This window comes from Taeniopygia guttata, chromosome 22 (genome assembly GCF_048771995.1).
Source record: "Taeniopygia guttata chromosome 22, bTaeGut7.mat, whole genome shotgun sequence".
NCBI classification, from domain to species: Eukaryota; Metazoa; Chordata; class Aves; order Passeriformes; family Estrildidae; genus Taeniopygia; species Taeniopygia guttata.
In genome coordinates, this window is record NC_133047.1 from 59,733 (window position 1) to 87,354 (window position 27,622).

The 27,622-nt window shown below is 52.1% G+C and overlaps 1 protein-coding gene and 1 long non-coding RNA gene across 2 annotated transcripts in view; one reads left to right on the forward strand and one right to left on the reverse strand.

Moving 5' to 3' along the window:
- Positions 1-331: 331 nt before the first annotated feature.
- Positions 332-9,249, reverse strand: LOC115493304 (uncharacterized). Its single transcript, XM_032746042.3, has 2 exons — positions 8,793-9,249; positions 332-1,287 (listed from the first exon to the last, which is right to left on the reverse strand). Exons 1-2 carry the CDS (start codon positions 9,247-9,249, stop codon positions 437-439), a joined length of 1,308 nt encoding a protein of 435 aa, XP_032601933.1. The 3' UTR covers positions 332-436.
- A 14,239-nt stretch (positions 9,250-23,488) lies between these two features.
- LOC140680456 (uncharacterized) overlaps positions 23,489-27,622 on the forward strand; it is a 41,841-nt gene continuing 37,707 nt past the window's right edge. The window contains exon 1 of the long non-coding RNA XR_012051763.1: positions 23,489-23,614. This is a non-coding gene — a long non-coding RNA (uncharacterized lncRNA). The remainder of the gene's footprint in view (positions 23,615-27,622) is intronic.

Genomic DNA, 27,622 nt, shown 5'->3' on the forward strand with positions numbered 1-27,622 from the left:
TTATCATCAGGGTCCCCCCCCAATTTAACGGGAATCCCCCATTCACTGCTTCCCCCCTTCACTGATCCCCCCAAAGCGCTGGGACGCCCCAAGCCATGAGCCCCCTGCAGTGTGCCAGGACCCCCCACTTACCTCCCATCCCCCATCCATGGGAACCCACCCAAATCACAGCAGCACAAGGAGAAGAAGCCAACACCTTCCCCACACCCAGCATGGATCACCAGGACCACGGATCAGCAGGGCTCTGCCCAACAGGCATCACTGGGGATCATCCAGCCTGGATTCTCCCATGGGGGATGGAGCAGCAGCAGCGCACCAAGCTCTTCCCTCACTCTCTTCCCTCACTCCAAGCTCTTCCCTCACTCTCTTCCCTCACTCCAAGCTCTTCCCTCACTCCAAGCTTCTTCCCTCACTCGGGGCACTCACAGAGCTTCTCTTAGTGGTGCCTCCGTTGGTGCTGGGTCAGGGCTGAGCTTGTGGAGAAGCTCTTCCCACACTTCCCACACTCGTAGGGCCTCTCCCCAGTGTGGATGCGCCGGTGCTCAGTGAGGCTGAAGTTGCGGTTGAAGCCCTTCCCGCAGTCGGGGCAGCGGAAGGGCCTCTCCTCTGTGTGAATCCGCTCATGTAGTAGGACACTGGAGCTGGTCTGAAACCTCTTCCCACACTGGGGACACTCGTAGGGCTTCTCCCCTGTGTGGATGCGCTGGTGTGTTCTCAGGTGTGAGCTGCACCCAAAGCTCTTCCCACATTCCAAGCACTCATAGGGCCGTTCCCCAGTGTGGATCACCAAGTGTTCGATCAGGCCAGACCTGCGTCTGAAACCCTTCCCACACTTCCCACACTCGTAGGGCCTCTCCCCAGTGTGGATGCGCCGGTGCTCGGTGAGGTTGGAGTTGTGCTTGAAGGCCTTCCCGCAATTGGGGCAGAGGAAGGGCCTCTCCTCTGTGTGACTCCGCTCATGTCTGAGGAGATGGGAGCTGGTCCGAAACCTCTTCCCACACTCCCCACACTCATAGGGCCGTTCCCCAGTGGGGATCCTCTGGTGCTGGATCAGGGTGGAGCTCCGGCTAAAACCCTGCCCACATTCCAAGCACTTGTGGGGCTTCTCCCCGCCATGAGGCTTCTCCACCAGCTCCGAGCTCCAGCTGGATCTCCGCCCGCCTTCCTGGCTCAGGCGGCTCTTTCCTCCCCGCAGCTCCCTGGGCTGGGTTTGCAGCTCCTCCTCCTGTAGCATTTCTGGGGCTTTTCCTCCTCCTCCATCCAGATACGCCCAGGGAATGAAAAATCCTGGTTTGGGGAAAAAAAAACAAGAGGAGACCACCTTGGACTGGAGGTTCCTCCTTGCCCAAGTTCATCACAGGAAGTCACTGGGAATCTTGTGTCTGTAAGAACCTCCAAAACACCAAGATTTAGCCCAAAAATCCCACAAACTTCAAGACACAGATCAAAATCTCCCCAAACATCACAAGTCAGCAAAAACCTCCTCCAAAACATAAAGATTCATCTGCCACATAAAACAAAAGCACCAACATGTAGCCCAAGAAAGCTCAGAAACACCAAGATTCACTCAGTGAAAATCGTAGATCCCCCCGGCACCGGCACCTGCTGCATGTGGGGGGAGCAACGCTCCTGGGGCTGGGGGGAGGCTGCAGATACAGGGAGGGGTGGAACCTTCTGCTGCTTCCTCTTTCTGCTCCTCCTCCTGTGTCTATCCTCTTCCTCACACTCCTCTTCCTCCTGCTTCCTCCTTCTCCTGCACAATCCCACCTTCTCCTGCCACCTGCATCGTCTGACCATTTTGTTCCTCAAGCCTGCTTCTCCTTCCCTTCTCCTCCTGCCCCCAGGCCCAGCACCCACTGCCGGCTCCCTCTTCCCCCCAGACCCACAGCATCCCAGCCGAGGGGCAGGGATGGAGCTGGGGCAGGTCGGGCTGGGGCAGCGCTGGGCTCTCGGCCGCCCCGCCCTCACTCGGTCCCCACTGCAGCCGCTCCCGCCAGGACAGCGCGGGGGGGCCCGGCCTTGGTGCTGCCCCACTCCCACCTCCCCAAATTCCCCTCGCGGGGGCGATGGGGCCAAGGGGGGGGGCGCAGGTGGGGTCCAGGTGGGGAATGCGGGGAGCTGCGAGTCTGCCTGGCAACTGGTGAGTCATCAGCGCCGCAGGCTCTGATTGGCTGAGCTCTGCCTGAGGGCTGCGGCTGCAGCAAAGAGGGGACACCCTGCTCCAGGGGGCATGTCCCACAAACAGGGGACCCCCATGAAAGGAACAAGAGCAAAGTGTCTTTACAAACAGATGCTCTGAATCTGCTTGGAGATAGGGCCAGGGAGCTGTACATAAGGAAGTGACAGGAGAAGCCATTGGTTTCAGAAAATGTTATCAGTTGATGACACAGACAGCTGCTCAGCCAAGTTCCTGCTCAATTCATGAACTTCCAGAAGAACAACGAAGACTTAACAGAGCCATGAATATCGTTTGCTATACAAAAGTGGGGAGCATATGAAGGGGGTATGTAGTAGGTGGACTGGGAAGCCTGTAGCGCTCAAGTACTTCAGCCAATGGGGAAAGCAGAGGGAGATGTGGCCAGGAGAATTAGGATGAAAAGGAGGCTGTGTCCTCCAACATTTGCAGAGATCCCATGGGGAATGTCCCATGGCCTCTCCCATTTTTAGGAATGAAATTACTTTTTACAGGACTCCTCTGTCTGCTTTGTGGACAGAATCCTCTGGTGATGTCAATTTTTCCGCACACCCTGGGGCAGGGAGTGCAGCTGAAGGTGCCTCACCCACTTTGGGTGATCGGCTCCCTTGGCTGGCAGCAGCACCGGGGATTGATTGGGGACCCGGGAGTGATCAGGAGACAGACGAGAGACACATCAGGGGGGTCTGTGAAGAGTCAGCAGGGAGAGAGCACTGAAAATCTCATCAGTGAGTGCCCTGGGATCTTCGGGGAGTGAACATGGTAGGGCACGCATGGAGGGGAGAAAAGGGAAAGCCAGGGAGGGCTCCTGGCCAAAGGGATGATGACCTAAAAATGTCTCTAAAGGGTCCCTTGGGAGAATGCTGAGGTGGTTTGCACATTCCCCCAGAGGTAATTAAGGACATGGACACCCAGGGGGGCAATAAGGGAAGTGGAGAAGGGATTTGGACAACAGGGGACGGATGGTGTTCGTATGCTGGGAAGGGATTGGGGGAAGGGGAGTGTGCAGCAATATGGTTCAGGCAAGAAGCAGCAGGAGGAATCTCTGTGGTAAGAAAAAGTATGACAGCAAAGAGGAGGAAGAGAAAAATACTCAGGATTGGTTTGTTTTTCAGCACTGCTTTATCCTTACAATTTGCCAGCTGATCCAGATCCTTTCCATGCCCGGTTTCCAGGAGAGGAAAAGCAGGAGGTCAGGATGTCAGGGGTTTCTCTGACCCACCACACTGCAGCCCTGGAGAACATCCAGGCTGGGTCTGCATCCAGAGGAGGCCTCTCCTGTTGGACACAAGGGCCTCTCCATCCACTCTGAATCTTACACCTAAGGGGGGAAAATTGTAAAGGAGTGTTTTCATTATTAAGGGAATAAATGGGAAAGCTGAGCTGGTATCATTTGTACAATCACTATTAGGAGCTGTGGGGGATAGGTGTGAAATAAACTAATTTATTTTTCTTCCTACTCTGATTGTATATATCTAGGAAGGCATTTGATGGTGGCATTGTAATATTGTAAAAGGTGAAACAGAGGCTATTGCTGCTGCACCTTTGTGTCAAATGTCTGGAAAGGACTATGCTGAAGGGAATCCAGAGGTGTGGGCAGCCCCAGGGAAAGAGGGAAAATTTGATGTGGAGCCTCCCCAAACTACTTGGAAGCAACCAGGACAAGTGATGTCTAAAAGCAACACCCTGTTCCAGGGGAGGGAAGGAAGGGCTCACAGCCTGGTATGGAGTCCCTGCTAAAGGCAGGGCTTTTGGAGCCAGGGATGTCTCCCTACAGCACTCCTATCCTGCCACTCAGGGAATCAGATGGCTCCAATGAGGAGGGGAAGAAGAAGTGGTAGACAAAGACCCTGTGAAATGGCTGAATTTTCACGCTAAAAATCATCTTTTGAGTATTTGAAAAAAAGTGCAAATGGTGGAGAAAAAGGTTTAATACTTGAGACATATTTTGACTGAAGGTTTGTGGTGGATTGACCCAGAGAGCCTCGGGGCAATCTCAGAAGAAACATTACCCACGACCAAAAAGGAGCTGAGACAGTTCTGAAGTTTAATACGGAATTAAACAGTCTGGATTGAGGATTCTCTGTTCCAGCCAGAACAATGTAGGACTTTTTAACCCCAGACAGCCTCCATGTTGTGGTATGGACAGGAGAAAGAGAGCAAAACTTGAGAAAATGAAAAGCCAAAACTATTGATTCCTCAGCTCTGGCTCTTCCAGACTCAGAAAAGAAATTGGAATTGTAGGTGAATGTTAAACAGGGCTATGACAAAGGAATTCTTGGGCCAAAATGTTTCACCCAGTGGCCACAGTGACCTCATTGTCTGCAGAATTGTGCAGCCACAGCTTCAACGGGAACCGAGGCCCAAAACCTGATGACAACAGGATCTCCAACTGTTCCAGTCTGCCATCAAGTTCAAGCTTTGATAACCAAAAGAGCCTCGCAATGAATGAGCAGTGCTCGGTTATTACAGCATGAAACTTGTTCAGTGGCACAGGAGGATTCAGAACTGAGGATAGGGGAAGGGTTTAACCCAGCCTCCTGTTTGAACAGCCCCCAGAGGGGCTGGGAAGAAACCCAGCACTGCATTCAAGTGACACAGCTCCAGACCCAGCCCCAGCCTGGGAGAGATTCAGGAGACATTGCCTGGCCTGAGGCAGAAAATGTCTTTGTGGATGGCTCTTCAAGGGCAGCAGAAGGGAAAAGAGTTCCAAGACACGCTGTTATTGAGGAAAGGGAATCAGACAAAGCGCAGGTTACCCGCCATGGTCAGCTCAACCAGCACAGCTGTGTGTGCTTGTAAGAGCCGGGCACTGAAATGCCCTGAGCAGGAAGGCTTCAATATCTTCTGGTGACACCATCTCACCTAACAGGGGAGCAAAAGCAATTCTGATTGCTCAGCAGCCACTAGATCACTTATTAGGGTACCTCTAAAAAAGTAATTCATATAAAAAGGATTGTGGAAGCAACAGACTCAGACAGCAGAACTCATTTTACAGGAAAGATCCTCCAGGGGGTTATGGCAGCTTTAGGAATACAATGGGACCTCCATAACCCCTGGCACCCCCAGAGCTCAGGCTGGGTACAAAGAATGAATGGGGAAAGAAAGAAACACTTCTGGAAGCTGGGGATAGAAACCAACACGCCATGGCTTTTGCCATTGGCTTGGGCAAGAAGAAGAGTCAGACCTAGGGCAGATTTTCAATCATTTCCCCTTGGAATTGACCTTGGGAATTCCTTACCCTGGGAATTCTCCACCTAGTGCAGGGTGCAGATAAGGGATGCACATTTAAAGCAGTTTGTGGCCAGAATCCTGTCTCTGGTGCAATCTCTCCCCCAGGAAGCTGGGCTGGCACAGAGCCTGCCTTGGCACTTTGCTGTTCCAACATCCCAGCAGGACATCGGCTCCTGCCTAAGGAGTGCAGAGCAGCACCACTGGTGGCCAAGTGGCGTGGTCCGTGCCAAGTGGCCCCGAGGCCAGAAACAGCCGCCAGCACAGCTGAGCACGGGGGGGCCCCTCAGCCTCGGCTCCAGGTCTCTGCAGCCCCGGAGATTTGCACTTCCCGCCTGCAGCAGGAGGATGGGAGGCCCCCACTGAGCTGCACTGAAGGCAGCGCAGCAGCAGCCAGGGCTCCACAGCGGGGCAAGGCCCTGGGGCTGCCCACACATCCTCTGCTGAAATCCTCGGCCTGGCCACGCTCCTTTGGCAGCTCCAGCCACCGGGGACAGCCCTTGCTGCCACTGCTGCAGCTTCAGGGCTCTCTGGGCCTGCCCTGCCACAGCTGCTGGGCAAGAGCACGGGACAATTCCACTCTGGCTCTCACTTACACTCACACACTGCCCTGCCTGCCATGGCATTGATGGAAAATAGACCAGCTCATAGACTTTAACATTGTTAACCTTTGATTTCTCTACTCTGGCTTGGTTTGTCTTGGCCCTGGGGAAAGAAATGTTAATGGTTTTGTTAAGGGATGTTGCACCACTCCATGGAGATGAATTTAACACCTCAACACACAGAGATACCCACAAAGATAATGACCAGCAGCAAATCATCAACCCCAGCAGCAACAGCGACCAACACCTACCACAGACACTGCCAGGGCTACAGACACCTGGTCTGCAAAAGGCTGAGAAGGAAATCCAGCACTTCCCACCTAATTAACAGCAGAAACAAAGAAATCTGGGTCCAATAGGAAACCAGATACTAAGAACTGCACAACTTGAAACAATAGAACATTAAACCAATGCATTTAGATTGCTTCAGACTGCATCAAGTTTGAGGAAATCGAGTAAAACCCACATGTCATGGAATGATTTTTTCTGCTGCACACCTGGGCTATGTGGGGATGGAAGGATTTCTGTTGCAGATCCTGGCCAGAATCAAGGAATGCCTTGACTCCAACACTAAACATACTGGTGGAGTTTTGCTTTTTCCTGCAGTTTCAGTGCAAAGTTTAGAGCATTAGTGTACTTTTTCTATAACTCCTACTTCTATATTGCCGGTTAGGTTTGGGTCAGGGATGAGAAAATGAATTTTTACAACGAGGAGAAGGAGAAAAAACTTAATTGCCTAGGAATTTTTTTGTGTATGTTGGTGTGTGGCTCTTAGAGATACCAAAATTTTAGTCTGGGTTTTTCAACATTCACCTTTAGGCAACATTTTGTAAAGCTGGAAGAGATTTAAAAGTGATCCTTTAACTCAAAAACAGTAAATAGATGATTTGAAGGAAAAAAAAGAGAAAAAGCAGCAGGTTGTGGAAGGGCCACATGTGAGGCTGCTGAAGGCTGCTCTGGAAGAGAAGCTCCATTCCAGGCACCCAGGGGAGGATCTTCAGCAATTCAAATTAACACTGCTGGGGCAGAGTGGGGACAATGTACCTGGCTCTTCTTGCCTGGGTCAGGAATTGGCTGATTCCCTCTGCCCCTCACCCCAAGCTCTGCCAGCTTGCACAGATGGAATCTGCACAGCTGAAGGCAGAGCCCATGGTGAGGATCTCTGTCTCTGCAACAGAAATGGGTAAAGCTGCAAACGGAAACAGCAAATGGAGAATGTTGTGAAAACTTCACTAAAATAACGGGGGGATCATCCCTCTGCCCACTCCAACATCTGCTGTCACTGTCTGTGCTGTACAGGGTGTATCAGAGCACTGGGGCTTTTGCTAGAACAAGTTCAGGGAGATCAGTTGGAATTCAAGTATTTGATAATGTAATTAGAAAAAAGCGGTCAATTGATGCAGCCCCGGCTGCAGGCAGCACCCAAAAATGGGGAAAAGATGAAGGACCACCAGAACAAATCCTACAACACCATGGACCAGCCCCTGGGAACCCAAACCAATTCATATCAGGAAAGAGAGAACCCATTTATCATTTCAATGGCATCATTAGATTACAAGCTGTCCTCGGAATAAGAACCAACCAGACAGCTCCAGCTCCTGACCTTCCTGCCGACCAATCCACTGAAATGAGGAACGGAGCATTTCACCAGGGGATGGGGTCAGATTATCTGTGAGCAGAAAAAGGAGGAGTTTGTGGAAAACTAAATGACTCAAACTGCTGTTTGCAAAGAGATGACAAAGGAAAGTGCTGAAAAAGATGAGAAAGGAAATAGGAGAGCTTTTATGTATTGGTCCACACATAGAAAGGATGGGAATGGGACACACATTCGTGGCTCCCCGGCACACCAGGGGTTACACGAATGCTGCTTCTCCTCTTCTGTGCTGCAGCAACTCTCATCTTTTTACCATGCTCCACACCTTGGCAGTGCAGCTCATCCAGCAGCTGAGCCAGGGGATGCAGGTGGCAGCCAGGCCTCCTGATCCACAAACGCCTACAAAAGGACAGGGAATGAGGGCACCGAGAATAATCCCAAAACCAAAGAGGACCCGGGAAGAACAAAACAGAGTCAAGGAGTGAATCTGCCTGGAGATAGGGCCAGGCACTTGTAGTTAAGGAAGTAACTGGGAGAAACCATCAGTTCCAATAAATGTCACAAATTGACCCAGAGAGCTCCTCAAAGTCCCGCTACATTCCTGAACTTCGAGGAGAAGAACAAAGACTTAACAGAGCCATGAATATCGGCTGTTATACAAAAGGAGGGTGCATATTAACGAGGACAGGCAGCAGGCGCATCGGGAAGTCTGAACCTTCCAAGGACCTCAGCCAGTGGGCAAAGGCAGAGGGAGATGCGGCCGGGGAAATGAGGATAAAAAGGAGGCTGCGGACTACAACCATGGCAGAGAGCGCACGGCAAATGCCCCACGGCCTCTCCCCCTGCTCAGCAATAAAGTCACTTTTACAGGACTCCTCGCTCTCCTCCGGCCACAGAAACCTCCGGCGACGGGAATTTCCCCGCCCGCTCCCGGCCGCGGGGCAGCCCCCTCGGTCCTACCCACAGCAGCCGGGCCGAGCCAGCGCTGCTCCGGCAGCGGCTCCTGCCCAGGCCCCGGCGGGAAGGAGACCGCGGGCAGCCGCTCCCGCCGCGCCCTCAGCCCGGGGCCAGCACGGGCCGGACACGGCACCACCGACCCGCCGCAGCCCCCTGCCGCCCCCTCCGCCCGCAGCCAGCCCCGAGCCCCCGCAGAACCCAGCGCGGCTCCCACCTGCACCGGGGCCGCCTCCGAGCTCCGCCGACGCCGCCTCACCGCGCTCCGGCCGCTGCCGCCGCTCCCGGGCCCGCACAGACGCTCCTGGCGCCAATGGCGCCGCTGCCCGCCCACGGCCGCCCTCAGCCCGCCGCCGGGGCCGTGCTGCGTCCCGCTCCCACCAATCAGCGCGCCGCAACCGCGACTGACGGCACCAGCGGCCAATGGCAGCGAGCTGGGGGCGGGCTCTGCGCACGGCCCAGACTCGCCCCGCGCTCTCAGGGCCCCCCGCGCTGCGTGAGGGCAAAGCCGGAGATGAGCAACAGCCCCGGGACGGGCCCGGGCCCGAGGCGGGATTGAGCTGCCCACACAAACAAACTTCTCCGCACCTCCCGCCACGGCTTTCCCGGCCCTGCGCCTTCCGTGCCTCCGGCTCTGCGGGAAGCCCGGGAGCCTCACTTCTCCTGCCCCTCATTAGTGCATCGCTGCTTCGCTTTGATTTCCCCCAAAAAGGGAAACCTGCCCAAAGCCCTGTGGGGGAGCGGGGGAGGGGAGAGATTTCTGGCAGAAAACTCCAAAGACTCAGAGCAGGATGAGGAGAAGTCAGTGCAGAACCTTAAATGCAGCTTTCCCCACGGCTCCCTGCTCCCAGCTGCACCTCCTCCCCCGGCAGGGCAGGAGACAGGGAATGGGGCCGTGCTCAGCTCATCCCCCGCGGCTTCTCCCTCTGCTCAGGGACAGGAGTCGTTCCCTGCTGCACCCTGCGCTCTCTCCCAGCCGAGACTTCTCCAGGAACTTCTCCGAGCCGAGTCCATCCCCTGGGGCACAGCCCCCTCCAAGTGCTGCAGCGTGGGTCACTGTGCCACGGGCTCGGTCCTGCCAGGCCAGGCTGCTCCAGCGGGGCCCCTCTGCCCGCGGGGTCACAGCTCCTCTCAGGCATCCCCGAGCTCCAGCCTGGCTCCTCCAGGGGCTGCAGGGGGATCTCTGCATCCCCATGGACCTGCAGGGGCATCTCTGCAGCCCCACGGACCTGCAGGGGGATCTCTGCATCCCCACGGAGCTGCAGGGGGATCTCTGCATCCCCATGGACACGCAGGGGGATCTCTGCATCCCCACGGACCCGCAGGGGGATCTCTGCATCCCCATGGACCTGCAGGGGGATCTCTGCATCCCCATGGACCTGCAGGGGGATCTCTGCAGCCCCATTGTAATATATGGTATGGAATAATTCGTGCTTATGTAAAATGTACATGAAGTCAGTTGTGCTTGTAGAAAAAGATTCTTTCAGTTTTAAAAGACCTGAAGTTGCAGCGAGGAAAGATAGGAAACCACAGCGGGCAGAGAAAGAAAGACGTAATTTACAAATGAAAAAATGTGGCTCCGTGCATAGATGGTCCCTTTCCGGGGACACTCCAGGAGACGCCCACAGTGAAAAATGCATAAATGTTACTTTGATTAATAGTGCTGTATTAACATTTTAATAGTATCGTAAATGTAGTTTTGTAGTTAAAATGAAGCTTTAGTAGTTAAAATAGAAACTATGTATATGGGTTTTCTTTTAAGGCATGAGATACTCGCTTTGACATAACCATCACAAAACACCTAAGTCTTCCAGAGAAGAGGAATTTATGGTTTTCTTATCAGAAGAAGCTAATTTATTCACCCCTTGCTCAGATTCGAAGGCGCCATGGGGATTAAAGGAAACAGTTGGCATATAAAAGACAGAGTTTCTTGGTTTAAATAGAATGTATGCATACGCATGAAGGATATATGAATATGCAATAGTGTAATTTTAAGGGTGATTCCTTTGTTCACAAGGTATGCTTGTTGTGGCTTAAGTTCCCAAGAGCATCCAGACATCCTTAAGTCTTTGCTTTTTATTGTCTTTAATTGTCCTAACTCTAAATTTTTATTACTCTAATTGTGTTACTATTTTAATAACCATGTTATTATTATTAACATTTTAAAAGCCAAGTGATTGGCGTTTTTCACAATTATGGTAGCAAAGGATGGTTTCTAACCCCTCTCTGCCGGGGCCTTGGGAGAGTCAGGGTGAGGAAGAGGGTCCTGCCCTATTTAGGCAGCCTCGCTCTGTTCCCCTGGTGTGGGACCACAGACACAGGTTATGATCCATGGGCAAAATGAGAAAATAAAACAAAGAAAAGGGAAAGCATTCCCTAAAACCATGGTAGTTAGTCCCTAAGACTAAAGTGTTCACGAAGAACCAAGACCCAAGGACAAAGGATAGGTGAGTATTTGTTGGGATGGGGCGGATAAGGGGGGAATGAATGTGTGGATGATTTTTTTCTTTCTGGGGAAGCTGAAGCTGAAGTTACAGACGCTACTATAAAGCGTTTGAATTTTCTTGGGGAAAAAGTATTAAGAGTATCAATTTGAAATTTGTAGAAACAAAAGTAAAATGTCTTAGACATTTGATTAGTAAGGGTAGTCAGAAGCTCAACCCAGATCAAATCACAGGAATTTTATCCCTTCCCCCTCTCTCTTCAAAGAGGGAAAACAGAAAACTACTCAGCTTATTGGGATATTATAGATCATGGATTGAGGGATACATACAGGCAATTTTACACAAATTATTGTAAAACTGAAGTTAAAACTGGCCTCAATACTGACTTTAAGCTTACTTTCACTAGCAAAACCCTTTCATCTGTACGTGAATGTAGAAAAGGGGGTAGCTCATGGGGTTTTGGTTCAGGAGTGGGGAGGAGTAAAGAGACTAGTGGCTTATTCATCAAAGATGTGGGATCCAGTAAATCAGTGTTGGCCAGCGTGTATTCAAGCTATAGCAGCTACTGCAATCCTGGTAGAGGAAAGTTGTAAACTGACTTTTGGAGGTAAATCAATTGTGTGCACACCTCATGCAGTACTAAATTTCTTCCAATTTGCATTTTGATTTTTATCTTGAAATACATAACTTACTGTATGTCGCTATAGGACACGAGAAAGCAATGCGAGCCACTTGCTACCTTGCAAGGCAAAAAAAGAGAGCGTTTATTTTCTGACTCCAACTTTTATACTTCTCCAAAGGTGACAGTGGATTGGAGAGTGAACGGGCCACCTCTCCGAAGACATTGGACAAAGCACTAGTACATCAAGTCTCTCCACCCCTATGGAGGAATGCAAAACAATACGTTATTTACAGAAACTGTGTGGGAAAGTTTCCCAATAGAATGTAAATTCAGAAGGCTTAAGAAAACTCAAGAATCAGGGCGACATCTCACCCTTTTTAGTTTAAAAGAAAAGGAAAAATGAATAAGGTTCAGTGTCTGTTCGTGGAGGAATCATCAGAGTGATCACCCACCGTCATCTTCAACTGAGTCATCACTCGATGATCCATCCATTTGATGACTTTCAGTTTGGTCACGGCTTCTATGTTGCCCGTTTGTCGGATTCTGTCTCTGCGGTTGCAGATCAGGACGAACACACCTTGAAGGTACCCAGTGTACCCCAGTATCTGTGGATACACAAGCATACCCGCGCCCCGAAGTGATAAGGTCATAGGGACCTTCCCATTGTTTAGTGACTAAATTCCGCACTCGAACTTTTGCTCGAGGCTGATGTGCCTCGTCTGCAGCTTGCAATGAGAGATGATGATTTAAAATGACAGGGTTATTTGAATTCTGCTGCACTGTAAGATGATTGATGGTGTACAATGCTTTCTCCAACCGACTGTGCGGGGTCTCACCCTGCATTCCCCGTTTTTGTTTTTGAAGAACCCGCTTCAGAGTACCATGAGCGCGTTCTACAATAGCTTGGCCGGTTGGAGAATGGGGGATACCAAACTTGTGTGACACACCCCACAACTGCAGGAACTGCCGCACCTGCTGCGATGCATAAGCAGGACCATTGTCGGTTTTCACAGCAGAAGGTATGCCCAGAACGGCAAAGGCCTGCCTCCAGTGGGCAATGACATCACGAGCCTTTTCTCCAGTGTGAGCGGAAGCCCACATCGCAGAGGAGAACGTGTCCACCATGACATGCACATACTTGAGCCGGCCAAACTCGGCAATCTGGGTGACATCAGTCTGCCAAAGCTCCAAGGCCCTAAGGCCTCTAGGGTTTACCCCTGCTGGTAAAGGCGGAGCAAGTGCATGGCAGTCGTCACAGGACTCAACAATGCTACGAGCCTCTGTTGGCTTTAGCTGAAACTGCTTCTGCAGAGTATGTGCATTCTGATGGAAAAACCCATGTGATGCCTTGGCCTGTGCGAGTGTATCAGGCTGGGGTGCTACCCACGCTGGATTAGCCAACTTGTCAGCCCTCGCGTTACCTTCTGCTACAAACCCTGGTAAATTGGTGTGACTTCTCACATGCAGAACGTAAAACGGATGAACCCGGGCCTGAATAGCACACCACAAGGTCTTCAGTAAATGAAACAAGGCAGGGTTACTGACCTCCTTCAAAACTGAGTGACCCAACCGCTGTGCGATATCAGCCACATAGGCAGAATCTGTGACCAAATTGAAAGGTTCCTGGGAAAATCTCTCAAATGCCATAACAGCGGCCCTCAACTCAACCACTTGGGCCGACCCATCCTGATGACCTTTCAGAACCTTCCACTCAGATCCGTCCTTCCAAGTAACAATGGCCTTTCCTGTTTTCCCCGAACCGTCAGTAAAGACGGTGGGTCCTTGCACAGGTTCCTGACTATTTTTGGGCCGCAAAGAGATCTGCATAGATTTTGCCACCTGCAGTAGCTTGTGGCTGGGCAAATGATAAGTGATCTGCCCTGAAAAATTTTCTAGAGCACATTGCAGGGACACACAGTGTGCAAAGCTCCAGTCAAAGTCCTCCCGGGATATCGGGAGTATGATCTTTGCAGGATCCGCACCCATCAATTGCAAACACCGTTGCCGGCATTTCATTATCAACCGAGCAATCAACTCAGCCAATGTCGTTGCCGTCTTCTGCGGCTGATGGGGCAGGAAAACCCATTCCAAGATGTGCAAGGGATCGGACCATTTGTCACTCCATTGACCAATGATACCTGTGGGATGCGAATCTGGAGTGGTAACGAACACAGCGACATCAACGGAAAGATCAATGCGATAAACCTGACGGGCAGAAACAGCCTGCTGAACCTCCTCCAGCACCTGACGTGCCTCAGGGGTCAATGTGCGAGGTGATTTTAAATCAGAGTCTCCTTTCAACAGATCATACACAGGAGACAGTTGTGCATCGGTTAGTCCCAAGTATGGACGTAACCAGGTGATGACACCCATCAGTTTTTGAACATCATTCAGTGTCTTGACCGAGTGTGCAAATTGCACCTCCTGGTGTTGGATTGTCCGTTCCAGAATTTTGACCCCCAAATACTTCCAAGGAGGTTGCTGTTGAACCTTTTCTGGAGCCACCTGCAGCCCATGAGCATGCAAAGCATCGAGCAACCGAGGCTGAATCCTCAGCAGCTCATCCTGAGTGGACGCAGCCACCAAGATGTCGTCCATATAATGATACAGACGTGCATCAGGAAACTGCTTGCGAACTCCAGACAAGGCACGGGCCACATACCATTGGCATATGACCGGGGAATTGCGCAATCCCTGTGGCAGAACTTTCCATTGATATCGCTGTGCAGGCTCATCATTGTCAATTGCTGGCACCGTGAAGGCAAATTTCGGTCTGTCATCGGGATGCAAAGGAATTGTAAAGAAACAATCCTTCAAATCCACGATGAAGATCGGCCAGCCTGCAGGAAGCATGGCAGGCGATGGCATGCCCGCCTGCAATGTTCCCATGCCTTCCATGACCGCATTGACCTTCCGGAGGTCCTGTAACAACCTCCATTTCCCAGACTTCTTTTTGATGCAGAAAACAGGGGTGTTCCAGGGACTGTTAGAAGGCTCCAGACGACCCTGGTCCAGCTGCTCCTGCACCAATTTCCGAAGGGCGATCAGTTTATCTTGAGGGAGGGGCCACTGGTTTTCCCAAACAGGTGTATCCACCAGCCACCGTATAGGAGGCGTAGGACACTCTGCGCCCTTTGCTGCAGTGGCCCCCATCAAAAACCCATCCCAATGCGCACCCCCCACGCAGATAGAACATCCCTCCCCCAGAGGTTAGCAGGAGAAGAAGTAACATAAGGCCTAATCCAGGCCGTCTGTCCCTCTGGGTTTGTGACCAGCACAGGCCGTTGGCTCACATAACACCGTGCTGTTCCCCCCAGGCCCGCAACAGACGTCTCCGCTGGATCCAGGGGCCATTCCGGAGGCCAGGCGGCAAGGGAGAGAACCGTGACATCAGCGCCGCTGTCAAGGAGCCCGCGCAGGCGGATCTCTGACGGTGTTGCATCAGGGATGGAGAGGGTACACAGCATCTCGGGACGGTCTTTGGTCAGGACAGCAGTCCAGTGAACTTGAGGCGGCCCAGTGGATCCAAAACCGCCATCACCTCGCAACCGGTCAGTCGTCCTGCGAACAGAAGACTTAAAAGGCACAAGTTGAGCAAGCCGTGTCCCTTTTGGGATCGTAACAGGGGGTGTGGGTGTGGAAACCATTGCACAAATCTGCCCTGTGAAGTCTGCATCAATGAGACCCAGGTGCACAATGATGCCCTGAAGGGTGGCACTAGACCTCCCCATGAGGAAGGCGCTCATGCCTTCACCCAAGGGACCAAAGGCGTCCAGGGGAACCTTGTGCACCTTGCAAGAGTCTAACACGACTGTTGCTGCTGTGCAGACATCCACACCTGCTGACCCGCGGGTGCTGGCGACAAGCTGGCCGAGCAGACCTCCATGGGCTCTGGGGTCTGGAGAGGAACTTGTGTCTGAGCGCGCCCCCCCTTTGCGCTCCGCTTCCCGTTTCCCGGGCCCGGGAGTGCTTGGCCATTAACATGAACCGTCGCCTTGCAAACCTCTGCAGGATGGCCTGGCCTTCCACACCGGCCACAAACATACGAGGGAAATTTTCCTTTCTGTGCTTTCTTCCCCCGTTTGGTGCTCGCCTGAGCAGCACCCCGGGGCTGCTGCCAGCCCTGCGGTGCTGCCCAGACCAGCTGCGCAGCAGCAGCCCAAGCATCCGCCTTCTGAACCGAGGGGCTTAGGTCTGCACAGGCCGCTGCCATCTGTGAAAGTGTAGCCCCTTCAGGAAGAGCCTGTATGATTCTCTTGCATTCTGCGTTGCAGTGGATCCTAGCAAATCTCGCAAGGACCATTCGCCTTAGCTCAGGTTCTACCACCTGCCGCTCCACCGAGGCAGTCAACCTCGATGCAAAGTGCATGAATGACTCATCGGCCCTTTGAACAACAGTCAGAAAGGGTTCCATCGGGGCAGCCATTTCTAAGGTCTGGATCACAGCTGCTAAGCCTAACGTCCTGCACTGCTCAAGCACGAGAGGATTGTATCCCGCCTGCCCCTGAGGATCAACATAATTACCTGTGCCCATCAACATGTCGGCGGTAGCTACACGTCTGGGATCCTGCTGCCCCCGCGTAGCATTCTTCCGTACTGCACTGGCCACTAAAGCGGCCCACTTGTCCTCAAACACGTCAAATTGCACAGGGTCAAAAAGAGCCTGAGCCACAGAACGAATATCGAAAGGCGTCAGCAGGTTAGCAACAAGTAATCGGATCGTCTGCATAACCTCAGCAGACCCAACACCATACTGTGCAACGGTGTCTTGGATTTCCTTCAACACCTTAAATGAAAAAGGCTCATGAGTGTTATGAGTAACACCCCTAAGCACAGGGAAAGCCTGAGGACCCCCTGGTAAGGCTGCATTATCCACCGTATCGTGTCCCGTAGCCTCCGGGACACTGGCAGCCCCTGGGCTGCGAGGCGGTGCAACATCACCGGACACCACGCCCCCCGCAGCATCAGCAGAGCCAGAGGAGCCTTCCCCTTGATCCGGCAGGCTCCGCGAGGGGCCGAAGTCGCACATCTCCTCAGCCTTATCCAGGACCTCCTGCCAAAACCCCCCGTGGTCCTTCGGACGCACGGTCACCTGGCAGGCAGGGAGGGTCCACAAGGTCGACTGGGAGGATCCGCGGCCACGGGGAGTCACGGTCTCCCGCCGGCCGCGTCAGCAGTCGCGCTAAAGGTGAACACCCCAGCGCCCCGCTGTGCCGCAGTCCCGGCCCCCGCGGCAGGCGGGGAAGGCGGAACCAAACCAGCCGGTGCCCCAGCGGTGCTGTCTGCAGTATCAGCAGAGGGCACCGCGGCGGGCGCAGGCGGAGGCGCAGACCGCAACCCCAGCGCAGCGCTCCCATCCCCCGGGACGGGGGAAGGACGGGGCGAAGAGGGAGACGCGGCGCGCGGAGACACGTCACCGCGGGACGACACAAGGGAGTCTGGCACGCCCCCAAGAAGCGTCAGACCCGCGCCGCGCAGCCTCCCGGTGGGCACCGCCCCCATCAGGCGGGACGGGGCGGGCTGCCCGCCTGCCGGGGCGGGGTCCGATGGAGCAGTGACCAAGGCCCCGCCTTTGGCGGCCCCCACCGCCTGCGCATGCCCGGCAGGCCGCGCAGGCTCAGGGATCGGAGCAGGTTCCTCCTCAGAAGATGAACCCGAGACCGGACCGGGCGAATGCGCCTGTGTCTTCTCCAGGGGAAATGTAACACCACAGTTCGGGCAATTCACCGTCACCGAGTCAGACGCAATCCGAGGCGGGGGCTGATCCACGGGCCCCCGTTCACCCCCGAGCGCCGGGAAGGCACAAAGAGAAAGTGCTTTCCCGCCCAGCCCACTACGCCTGCGACGCGGGGCAGGGCGAGGCGGCCGAACCGGCCCCACCGACCGGATGCCTGAAGCCAGTGGCCTGGGAGCCCGAACCACACCAGAGGAGGAGCCACCTTCCAGCTCACTCCCCCCGGGGCTAGGGGAATCAGGGCAACTGTACAGAGACTCGGCCTCCCCAGCATCCGCATCCAAGACAGATAGGTCCCCCAGAGAAGCCCGAGAACTGCCAACCTCAGACCCCTGCCAAATGGCATCCAACCTCTTAAACAGCATCATCAGCGGCCCAACATCTTCAAAACGATTATCAAGCAGGGCATCCAGGAGGCGATCTCCCACGGGAGACCAATTCTCCCAGGAAAGGGCCTCAGCAAGATTGGGAAAGAATCCCTGCTCCCTTGCCCATAAAAACAGCCTCTCAAAATCATCCCAATAAAAAGGAACGCGTTTCCGCTTCAGCACCTCCCTCCAAACGTCCAAAGCCACAGACTCCTCCCTAATGCCCTCAAAGCTCTCCATTACCAAAAAAACCAGCAATAGACAACGCTCTAAACAAACAGAAAAAACCTCACCAAGTTCCCAGCCTAAGCTGCAATACACTTCGGCGGTCACCAGATGTCGCTATAGGACACGAGAAAGCACAACGCGAGCCACCTGCCACCTTGCAAGGCAAAAAAGAGAGCGTTTATTTTCTGACTCCAACTTTTATACTTCTCCAAAGGTGACAGTGGATTGGAGAGTGAACGGGCCACCTCTCCGAAGACATTGGACAAAGCACTAGTACATCAAGTCTCTCCACCCCCATGGAGGAATGCAAAACAATACGTTATTTACAGAAACTGTGTGGGAAAGTTTCCCAATAGAATGTAAATTCAGAAGGCTTAAGAAAACTCAAGAATCAGGGCGACAACTGTACTCTAGGATTGAAAAACTAGTTTACAGCTGTGACATAGCAAAACCTGCTATTAATTTATTTTGAGTCAATGCAGGCTGTTCACTCAAGTGGTTCTCAGTGTGTAAAGTTAAACTAAAGGTAACACCAGCTACTTGGTAGGTCAATGAGAAACATTTTTTCTTCCAGCCAGTCCTTTTTCATGTACCCAAATGTGTTTTGCTTTCTTGGTTTTTGTTTTATTTGTTTGTCAGTTTTTCTGGAAGTGCTGGCTATTTGCAGTGCACCTGGAACAGCAGCTAGAGTTGTGCATGCATGAGACTTCTGAAAAACAGGTCTAATTTTTTTCCTGGACTTGGAGGTGGCTACATATATAAAAGGGAGCCTACAAAGTGAGGTGAAGAAAAAATTCAGTATCTTCTAATGTAAGCTGTTAATTTTCTTACTTTCAGCATCACTGTGGGTGTGTGACACATACACATTAAAAAGATGGTGGGGGGATCTCTGCTTGCTGTAGGTTTATTTCTTGAATGAGTTAGAGAGCTGTGAGGAAGTTTTGGGCTCCCTGTGTGGTTTATCCAGGCCTGCAGGGAGGGCTTGGCCATGATTCCCTCTGTGCTGCAGGCAGCCCTGCAGCGTGGCAGCAGTGGCTTGCCTCTGGTGAGTTTGCAGGCAGGGTGCTCCAGCACTGCAGTGCTCAGGGGCAGTTTCCTATTATGACATTAAGGCTTGAATTCAGGAGCGCCTCTTCCCACCCAGTTATTGTTTGTACCACAGGAGCCTCTTTGGACAGTGTTTCCTGGCAGTCAAAAAGAGAGTATTGCAGAGACAAATTCCTTACTTGCTGTCCTCCCCCCGCCCCCAACTGTATTCATATTTTGTCCATTCCTTCTTCAAAATATAGATTTGTAAAACTCATACTCTGTGTCCTCAGATGCCCTTCCCAAATCAAACCTTGGCTTCATTGCAAATTGCACTGCACTAACTATCATTGCCTTAAATTTGTTTTGGTGCAGGCAGGATCACTTTGGAAGTAAGTTGTTTACTTCATTCCTGCAACCTTTTCAAGCTTGTGAATGGAAAAATTGTGATAGCAAACCAAGGTTTTATTTTTGCACTGTCAGCTGTGAGTGGCTGGTAGCCTTGGTGGAGGGTGCAGTGAATTAAACGCCTGCAGAACACGCATAACAAAAGTAAATGTAGACTAATGTTAGAAAGTGGACTGATGTTGGAATGTGGATATTGAAATGTGAAGAGAGAAAAAGAGAGAGAAAGAGAGAGAGCGAAGGGGAGAGCGAAATACACCCCCAAGGTCCCCTCACCCACAGCTGTCTGTAAGTTCTCCCCCATTCCTGCTAGGCAGAGTGAAAACGGGGTGGGGGAGAGGCGGAACACAGAGTTAAGGGTAAGGCTGGGAAAGAGGGACACCGCTAGAGATAAGATCAAGGCAGAGATAGCTGACTCTCACTAAGTGGTTTATTTTCTTAAGCAAGATTTCTTTTTTCTTTCTGTTTTTTTTTTTGTTGTTGTTGTTGTTGTTGTTAAGAGGAGAAGGCGTTTGTTCTGAAGAATGAGTCTGTAAGACTAAAACTGTTAAATGTTGCCCAAAAAGTAAAAAGCAAGAGATGAGATACATCTCATGTCAAAATTGGCCTGGTGTTTTTTATTTAACTAATTATAGCTCACAGGAAGAAGAATTGGCCTCTGCAGCTTAACACAGCTGGATACAAGAAGAAGAGGCAGATGTAGAAACAGCTTTTGGTTAAACCAAGAAAGTTTTAAAGAAAACTAATGGTAAAAGTTAATGCAGTATTGTCTGTCTTTTAACACTGTGTTATTAAGAAGTCCAGGTACCACTGAAGCAGCAATCCGAACCACGGAAAGAGGGTGAATTCATGCCAGCAAAACCAAAGGACTTGTGAAGAAACCTGAGGAATGGACTATCACATCTAAACCAGGTGATACCAAATTGACTTTCAATGGGACTGGGTGGTAAAATGGTTTGGGAAGACCCAAATGATCCAAGGCAGGTACAAAGAATAACACCTCACTGAGAAATAAGGCAAAGCTTGCATCACTGGTTCTAAGCCCTGCCTGAATAAACCCTGAGACGCCTCCGACACCTCCTTGGCAGAGGAACACTGCCACTTCAAACAGGAGGATCGGGAGTGTTTCAGTCAAAGAGTTCTTATAGCCTAGCCTTAGCCTGTGGCTTGTACAGGGAAGAAGAGAAATTGCCATCGGTACTGTACTGTACACTTTATGTGATTCATCCCAATACTGGACACGCTAGCTGGCTTAAAGTGAATGTTCAAATTATGGGAATAATTGGAGTTGTAGCTCACAAAATCTATGCTCTTGTTGCAAGAGGTATCAGTAGTGAATCAATTCCCTATACAGATAGAACTCAAAACAACCGAAGTAATACTTTGTTTTGTGGATGGATAATTAGTGCCTGTTGACTGAGAGATACCTGAGGAACGGTGGGAAACCACAGTTAAGGAGTGTCGAAAAGGACTTGATTAAAAAGATCACTAAAAAGGAGTGACAAGGGAAACAGAGGGCAAGCCTGGACTGAGCACTGTACTCACCACCGAGAAGATCACACGTACCTGCTGTGGGAAGCAACCCCACAGGCAGGGGAGGTGGGGGTATAAGCCATGCCAGACCTCTGTCATTCCTGTTTCTGTCTCTCATTTGTTGTCTTTTCCCTTCTGAGATACCAGCAAGATCGTGTCCCAAATGCTACAGAAAGTATTACACGGAAAGGAACCAAAGTTCCTTTTTGTTACACACACCCATGTCAACAGCCACAGACCCACCCAAACTGAGTACCTGCAGGCAAAATGGGGAAAATATTGGATTAGAAGGAACTTAGGAAAAAGTGGTAATAGACGGGGCATTGATGGTCTGAAAGGAGAGAGATGGATTTGTTTTACATTTGATCTTAGAGATATAGTCCAAGATTCGGTAAAAAGGCAATTAGTAAACAAAAAGGTGAAACCAGCACAGCAGTCTAGCTCTGTGTTGACCCCAAATTATATACTGAATTGTATTATAGGACTCCAAGCAGTTATAGAGGAGATACCAAACAAAGCTGCTCAGGCACTGGAATTAATATTGAATCAGCAAAGCCAAACAAAAACTGTAGTGTAGCAGAATAGGTTTGCTTTAGACTATTTATTGGCTAAAGAAGGGGTGTTTGTGGAAAGTTTAATATATCAGATTGTTGAAAATAGATGACAAACGGGAGGTCATCTTAGAAAAAAACAACGCAGATACCAGTCCAAAAATGAGAAAACAATGTTAAAAACTAACTGGTGGGGTAAAGTATTGAGGATGGGATGGTGGAAGAAATGGGGATTCTTCCTTTTATGCATTACAACTGTTTTGGTGTTTCTTCCTTGATTAATCCCATGCTTTATTTGATTACCAACACAGTCCACAGAATGCAAGTGGATAAGAAATATTGCTCAAACCAAATGATTTATAAATAATAAGAGGAGGGATTGTGAAAAATGCATATTTTATGATTGGCTTTTTACAAATATGGCAATGAATATTAGATGTGTAATGTTAGAAAGTTATGCTGTATTGATTCTCTGAAGTAGTGGGTTGAATAGAGTTTTAGGTTATAGCATAATGTTGGAATAGAAACTATGCTATGTAAGATGCTTTTCGATTAGTTCAAGAAAGAGATGAGATAGTCAAGCAACTCTTCACACAGAGATAACAGTGACAGGGCCCATAAAGAGTTACAGCCTCCTCATCGGAAAACACAAACATTCTTCCACCTTCTCTCCATCTTTATGGAGCCACCAGGATTAAGGGGAAGAAGTTGACAAAAACCACAAAGATCTTAATTAGCAAAGAATTTATACATCATGTATGAGATGTATGAATATGCAACAGGCCACTGCTTTTAAGGTTATTCCTTTGTTCATAAGGTATGCTTTTTGTGACATAGTGTCTGTGAGCATCCGGACGCCAGTAATTCTTGCATTTTTCTTGTTTTATAATTGTCCTAACTCTAAATTTTTATTACTTCAATTGTATTACTATTTAAAAAATCATTTTATTGTTATTAAACTTTTAAAATTTTAAAAATCAAGTGATTGGCGTTTTTCAAAATTGGGCTGCAGAGATCCCCCTGCAGGTCCGTGGGGATGCAGAGATCCCCCTGCGTGTCCATGGGGATGCAGAGATCCCCCTGCAGGTCCGTGGGGATGCAGAGATCCCCCTGCAGCTCCATGGGGATGCAGAGATCCCCCCGCAGGTCCATGGGGATGCAGAGATCCCCCTGCAGCCCCTGGAGGAGCCAGGCTGGAGCTCGGCGATGCCTGAGAGGAGCTGTGACCCCGCGGGCAGAGGGGCCCCGCTGGAGCAGCCTGGCCTGGCAGGACCGAGCCCGTGGCACAGTGACCCACGCTGCAGCACTTGGAGGGGGCTGTGCCCCAGGGGATGGACTCGGCTCGGAGAAGTTCCTGGAGAAGTCTCGGCTGGGAGAGAGCGCAGGGTGCAGCAGGGAACGACTCCTGTCCCTGAGCAGAGGGAGAAGCCGCGGGGGATGAGCTGAGCATGGCCCCATTCCCTGTCTCCTGCCCTGCCGGGGGAGGAGGTGCAGCTGGGAGCAGGGAGGCGTGGGGAAAGCTGCATTTAAGGCTCTGCACTGACTTCTCCTCATCCTGCTCTGAGTCTTTGGAGTTTTCTGCCAGAAATCTCTCCCCTCCCCCGTTCACCCACAGGGCTTTGGGCAGGTTTCCCTTTTCGGGGGAAATCAAAGCGAAGCACCGATGCACTAATGAGGGGCAGGAGAAGTGAGGCTCCCGGGCTTCCCGCAGAGCCGGAGGCACGGAAGGCGCAGGGCCGGGAAAGCCGTGGCGGGAGGTGCGGAGAAGTTTGTTTGTGTGGGCAGCTCAATCCCGCCTCGGGCCTGGGCCCGTCCCGGGGCTGTTGCTCATCTCCGGCTTTGCCCTCACGCAGCGCGGGGGGCCCTGAGAGCGCGGGGCGAGTCTGGGCCGTGCGCAGAGCCCGCCCCCAGCTCGCTGCCATTGGCCGCTGGTGCCGTCAGTCGCGGTTGCGGCGCGCTGATTGGTGGGAGCGGGGCGCAGCACGGCCCCGGCGGCGGGCTGAGGGCGGCCGTGGGCGGGCAGCGGCGCCATTGGCGCCAGGAGCGTCTGTGCGGGCCCGGGAGCGGCGGCAGCGGCCGGAGCGCGGTGAGGCGGCGTCGGCGGAGCTCGGGGGCGGCCCCGGCGCAGGTGGGAGCCGCGCTGGGTTCTGCGGGGGCTCGGGGCTGGCTGCGGGCGGAGGGGGCGGCAGGGGGCTGCGGCGGGTCGGTGGTGCCGTGTCCGGCCCGTGCTGGCCCCGGGCTGAGGGCGCGGCGGGAGCGGCTGCCCGCGGTCTCCTTCCCGCCGGGGCCTGGGCAGGAGCCGCTGCCGGAGCAGCGCTGGCTCGGCCCGGCTGCTGTGGGTAGGACAGAGGGGGCTGCCCCGCGGCCGGGAGCGTGCGGGGAAATTCCCGTCGCCGAAGGTTTCTGTGGCCGGAGGAGAGCGAGGAGTCCTGTAAAAGTGACTTTATTGCTGAGCAGGGGGAGAGGCCGTGGGGCATTTGCCGTGCGCTCTCTGCCATGGTTGTAGTCCGCAGCCTCCTTTTTATCCTCATTTCCCCGGCCGCATCTCCCTCTGCCTTTGCCCACTGGCTGACGTCCTTGGAAGGTTCAGACTTCCCGATGCGCCTGCTGCCTGTCCTCGTTAATATGCACCCTCCTTTTGTATAACAGCCGATATTCATGGCTCTGTTAAGTCTTTGTTCTTCTCCTCGAAGTTCAGGAATGTAGCGGGACTTTGAGGAGCTCTCTGGGTCAATTTGTGACATTTATTGGAACTGATGGTTTCTCCCAGTTACTTCCTTAACTACAAGTGCCTGGCCCTATCTCCAGGCAGATTCACTCCTTGACTCTGTTTTGTTCTTCCCGGGTCCTCTTTGGTTTTGGGATTATTCTCGATGCCCTCATTCCCTGTCCTTTTGTAGCCGTTTGTGGATCAGGAGGCCTGGCTGCCACCTGCATCCCCTGGCTCAGCTGCTGGATGAGCTGCACTGCCAAGGTGTGGAGCATGGTAAAAAGATGAGAGTTGCTGCAGCACAGAAGAGGAGAAGCAGCATTCGTGTAACCCCTGGTGTGCCGGGGAGCCACGAATGTGTGTCCCATTCCCATCCTTTCTATGTGTGGACCAATACATAAAAGCTCTCCTATTTCCTTTCTCATCTTTTTCAGCACTTTCCTTTGTCATCTCTTTGCCAACAGCAGTTTGAATCATTTAGTTTTCCACAAACTCCTCCTTTTTCTGCTCACAGATAATCTGACCCCATCCCCTGGTGAAATGCTCCGTTCCTCATTTCAGTGGATTGGTCGGCAGGAAGGTCAGGAGCTGGAGCTGTCTGGTTGGTTCTTATTCCGAGGACAGCTTGTAATCTAATGATGCCATTGAAATGATAAATGGGTTCTCTCTTTCCTGATATGAATTGGTTTGGGTTCCCAGGGGCTGGTCCATGGTGTTGTAGGATTTGTTCTGGTGGTCCTTCATCTTTTCCCCATTTTTGGGTGCTGCCTGCAGCCGGGGCTGCATCAATTGACCGCTTTTTTCTAATTACATTATCAGATACTTGAATTCCAACTGATCTCCCTGAACTTGTTCTAGCAAAAGCCCCAGTGCTCTGATACACCCTGTACAGCACAGACAGTGACAGCAGATGTTGGAGTGGGCAGAGGGATGATCCCCCCGTTATTTTAGTGAAGTTTTCACAACATTCTCCATTTGCTGTTTCCGTTTGCAGCTTTACCCATTTCTGTTGCAGAGACAGAGATCCTCACCATGGGCTCTGCCTTCAGCTGTGCAGATTCCATCTGTGCAAGCTGGCAGAGCTTGGGGTGAGGGGCAGAGGAATCAGCCAATTCCTGACCCAGGCAAGAAGAGCCAGGTACATTGTCCCCACTCTGCCCCAGCAGTGTTAATTTGAATTGCTGAAGATCCTCCCCTGGGTGCCTGGAATGGAGCTTCTCTTCCAGAGCAGCCTTCAGCAGCCTCACATGTGGCCCTTCCACAACCTGCTGCTTTTTCTCTTTTTTTTCCTTCAAATCATCTATTTACTGTTTTTGAGTTAAAGGATCACTTTTAAATCTCTTCCAGCTTTACAAAATGTTGCCTAAAGGTGAATGTTGAAAAACCCAGACTAAAATTTTGGTATCTCTAAGAGCCACACACCAACATACACAAAAAAATTCCTAGGCAATTAAGTTTTTTCTCCTTCTCCTCGTTGTAAAAATTCATTTTCTCATCCCTGACCCAAACCTAACCGGCAATATAGAAGTAGGAGTTATAGAAAAAGTACACTAATGCTCTAAACTTTGCACTGAAACTGCAGGAAAAAGCAAAACTCCACCAGTATGTTTAGTGTTGGAGTCAAGGCATTCCTTGATTCTGGCCAGGATCTGCAACAGAAATCCTTCCATCCCCACATAGCCCAGGTGTGCAGCAGAAAAAATCATTCCATGACATGTGGGTTTTACTCGATTTCCTCAAACTTGATGCAGTCTGAAGCAATCTAAATGCATTGGTTTAATGTTCTATTGTTTCAAGTCAAGGGTTTCAAAGACAGGTCTTGCCTGATCAAGCACCAGGTGATCCACACTGGGGAACGGCCCTATGAGTGCTTGGAATGTGGGAAGAGCTTTGGGTGGAGCTCACACCTGAGAACACACCAGCGCATCCACACAGGGGAGAGGCCCTACGAGTGTCCCCAGTGTGGGAAGAGGTTTCAGACCAGCTCTGATCTCCTCGTACATGAGCGGATTCACACAGAGGAGAGGCCCTTCCGCTGCCCCGACTGTGGGAAGGGCTTCAAGCACAACTCCAACCTGACCGTGCACCGGCGCATCCACACTGGGGAGAGGCCCTACGAGTGTGGGGAGTGTGGAAAGAGCTTCTCACAGAGCTCCACCTTGACCCAACACCAACGGAGGTGCCACTAAGGGAAGCTCTGTGAGTGCCCCGAGTGAGGGAAGAAGCTTGGAGTGTGGGAAGAGAGAGAGGGAAGAGCTTGGTGTGCTGCTGCAGCTCCATCCCCCATGGGAGAATCCAGGCTGGATGATCCCCAGTGATGCCTGTTGGGCAGAGCCCTGCGGATCCTTGGTCCTGGTGATCCATGCTGGGTGTGGGGAAGGTGTTGGCTTCTTCTCCTTGTGCTGCTGTGATTTGCAGGGGTTCCCATGGATGGGGGCTGGGAGGTGAGTTGGGGTCCTGGCGCACTGCGGAGGGGCTCATGGTTCGGGGGGGTCCCAGCGCTTTGGGGGGTCGGTGAAGGGGGGAAGCAGTGAATGGGGGTGTCCTGGTAAATTGTGGGGGTACCCTGCTGATAATGAGGGTCCTGGCTGATAATGGGTGGGGACAGGACTGAGCCCCAAGGGACCCCCCCGGTGCTGGGCATCCCCCTGTGATCCCCCAGCGCTTTGGGCCCCTCTGGTCCCTCCCAGTCCCAGCACTGTTCCTGGGGGTCTCGTGGCTCTGGGGGGTCAAAGGGGAGGGGATGGAACCTCCGTCATGGATGGGGGCACAAAGGGGAGTCCGGGCCCAGTGCTCGGCGGGGTCGGTGCACAAGGGGGGCCCGGTCCCTGTCCCGGTGCACGGGGGTGACGGTGCCTGGGGGCTCCCAGTGCCCGGGGGTTTCCCGGGGTTTGAGAGGGGGTCCAGTCCTAGTCCCAATGCTCGGTGAGGGGCGGCAGTGCACGGGGGCTCCCACTGCTCGGTAATTGGGGGGTGTCAGAATCCAGGACATCCCTCTGGCTGCCCTGGATGGCACGAGACCCTGGCAGGGGGCTCGGAGACCTTGGCATGGTGTCAAGAACACCGATGGCTTTGGTTTTAGCCCCTGGAGAAAATTGCCAACTTTGTCTGAGGAATTACAAGCCACAAGGGTTTGAGTAGCGTGGTAGGTGAATTAACACAAGGTGGAAAAGTAGCATTTTGGAGTTCTAAAATAAGGTGTTCAAGGGAACAAGATGGAGGGATTTGGGCGTGTCCTGACCTTCTTCTTCTTGCCCTCCATGTCTTGCTGAGTTGGTGACACTTTTCTGTTGGTTGAAGGTAGAGACACACTGTCCAACATAAATGATAGATATTGGCACGTTGCTGTAAACACAGTACAGGTAGTTTTTAGTGTAAAAGGCAAACAGCGCCCTGAGGGCAGGGAGACTGCCACAGACCGACCTG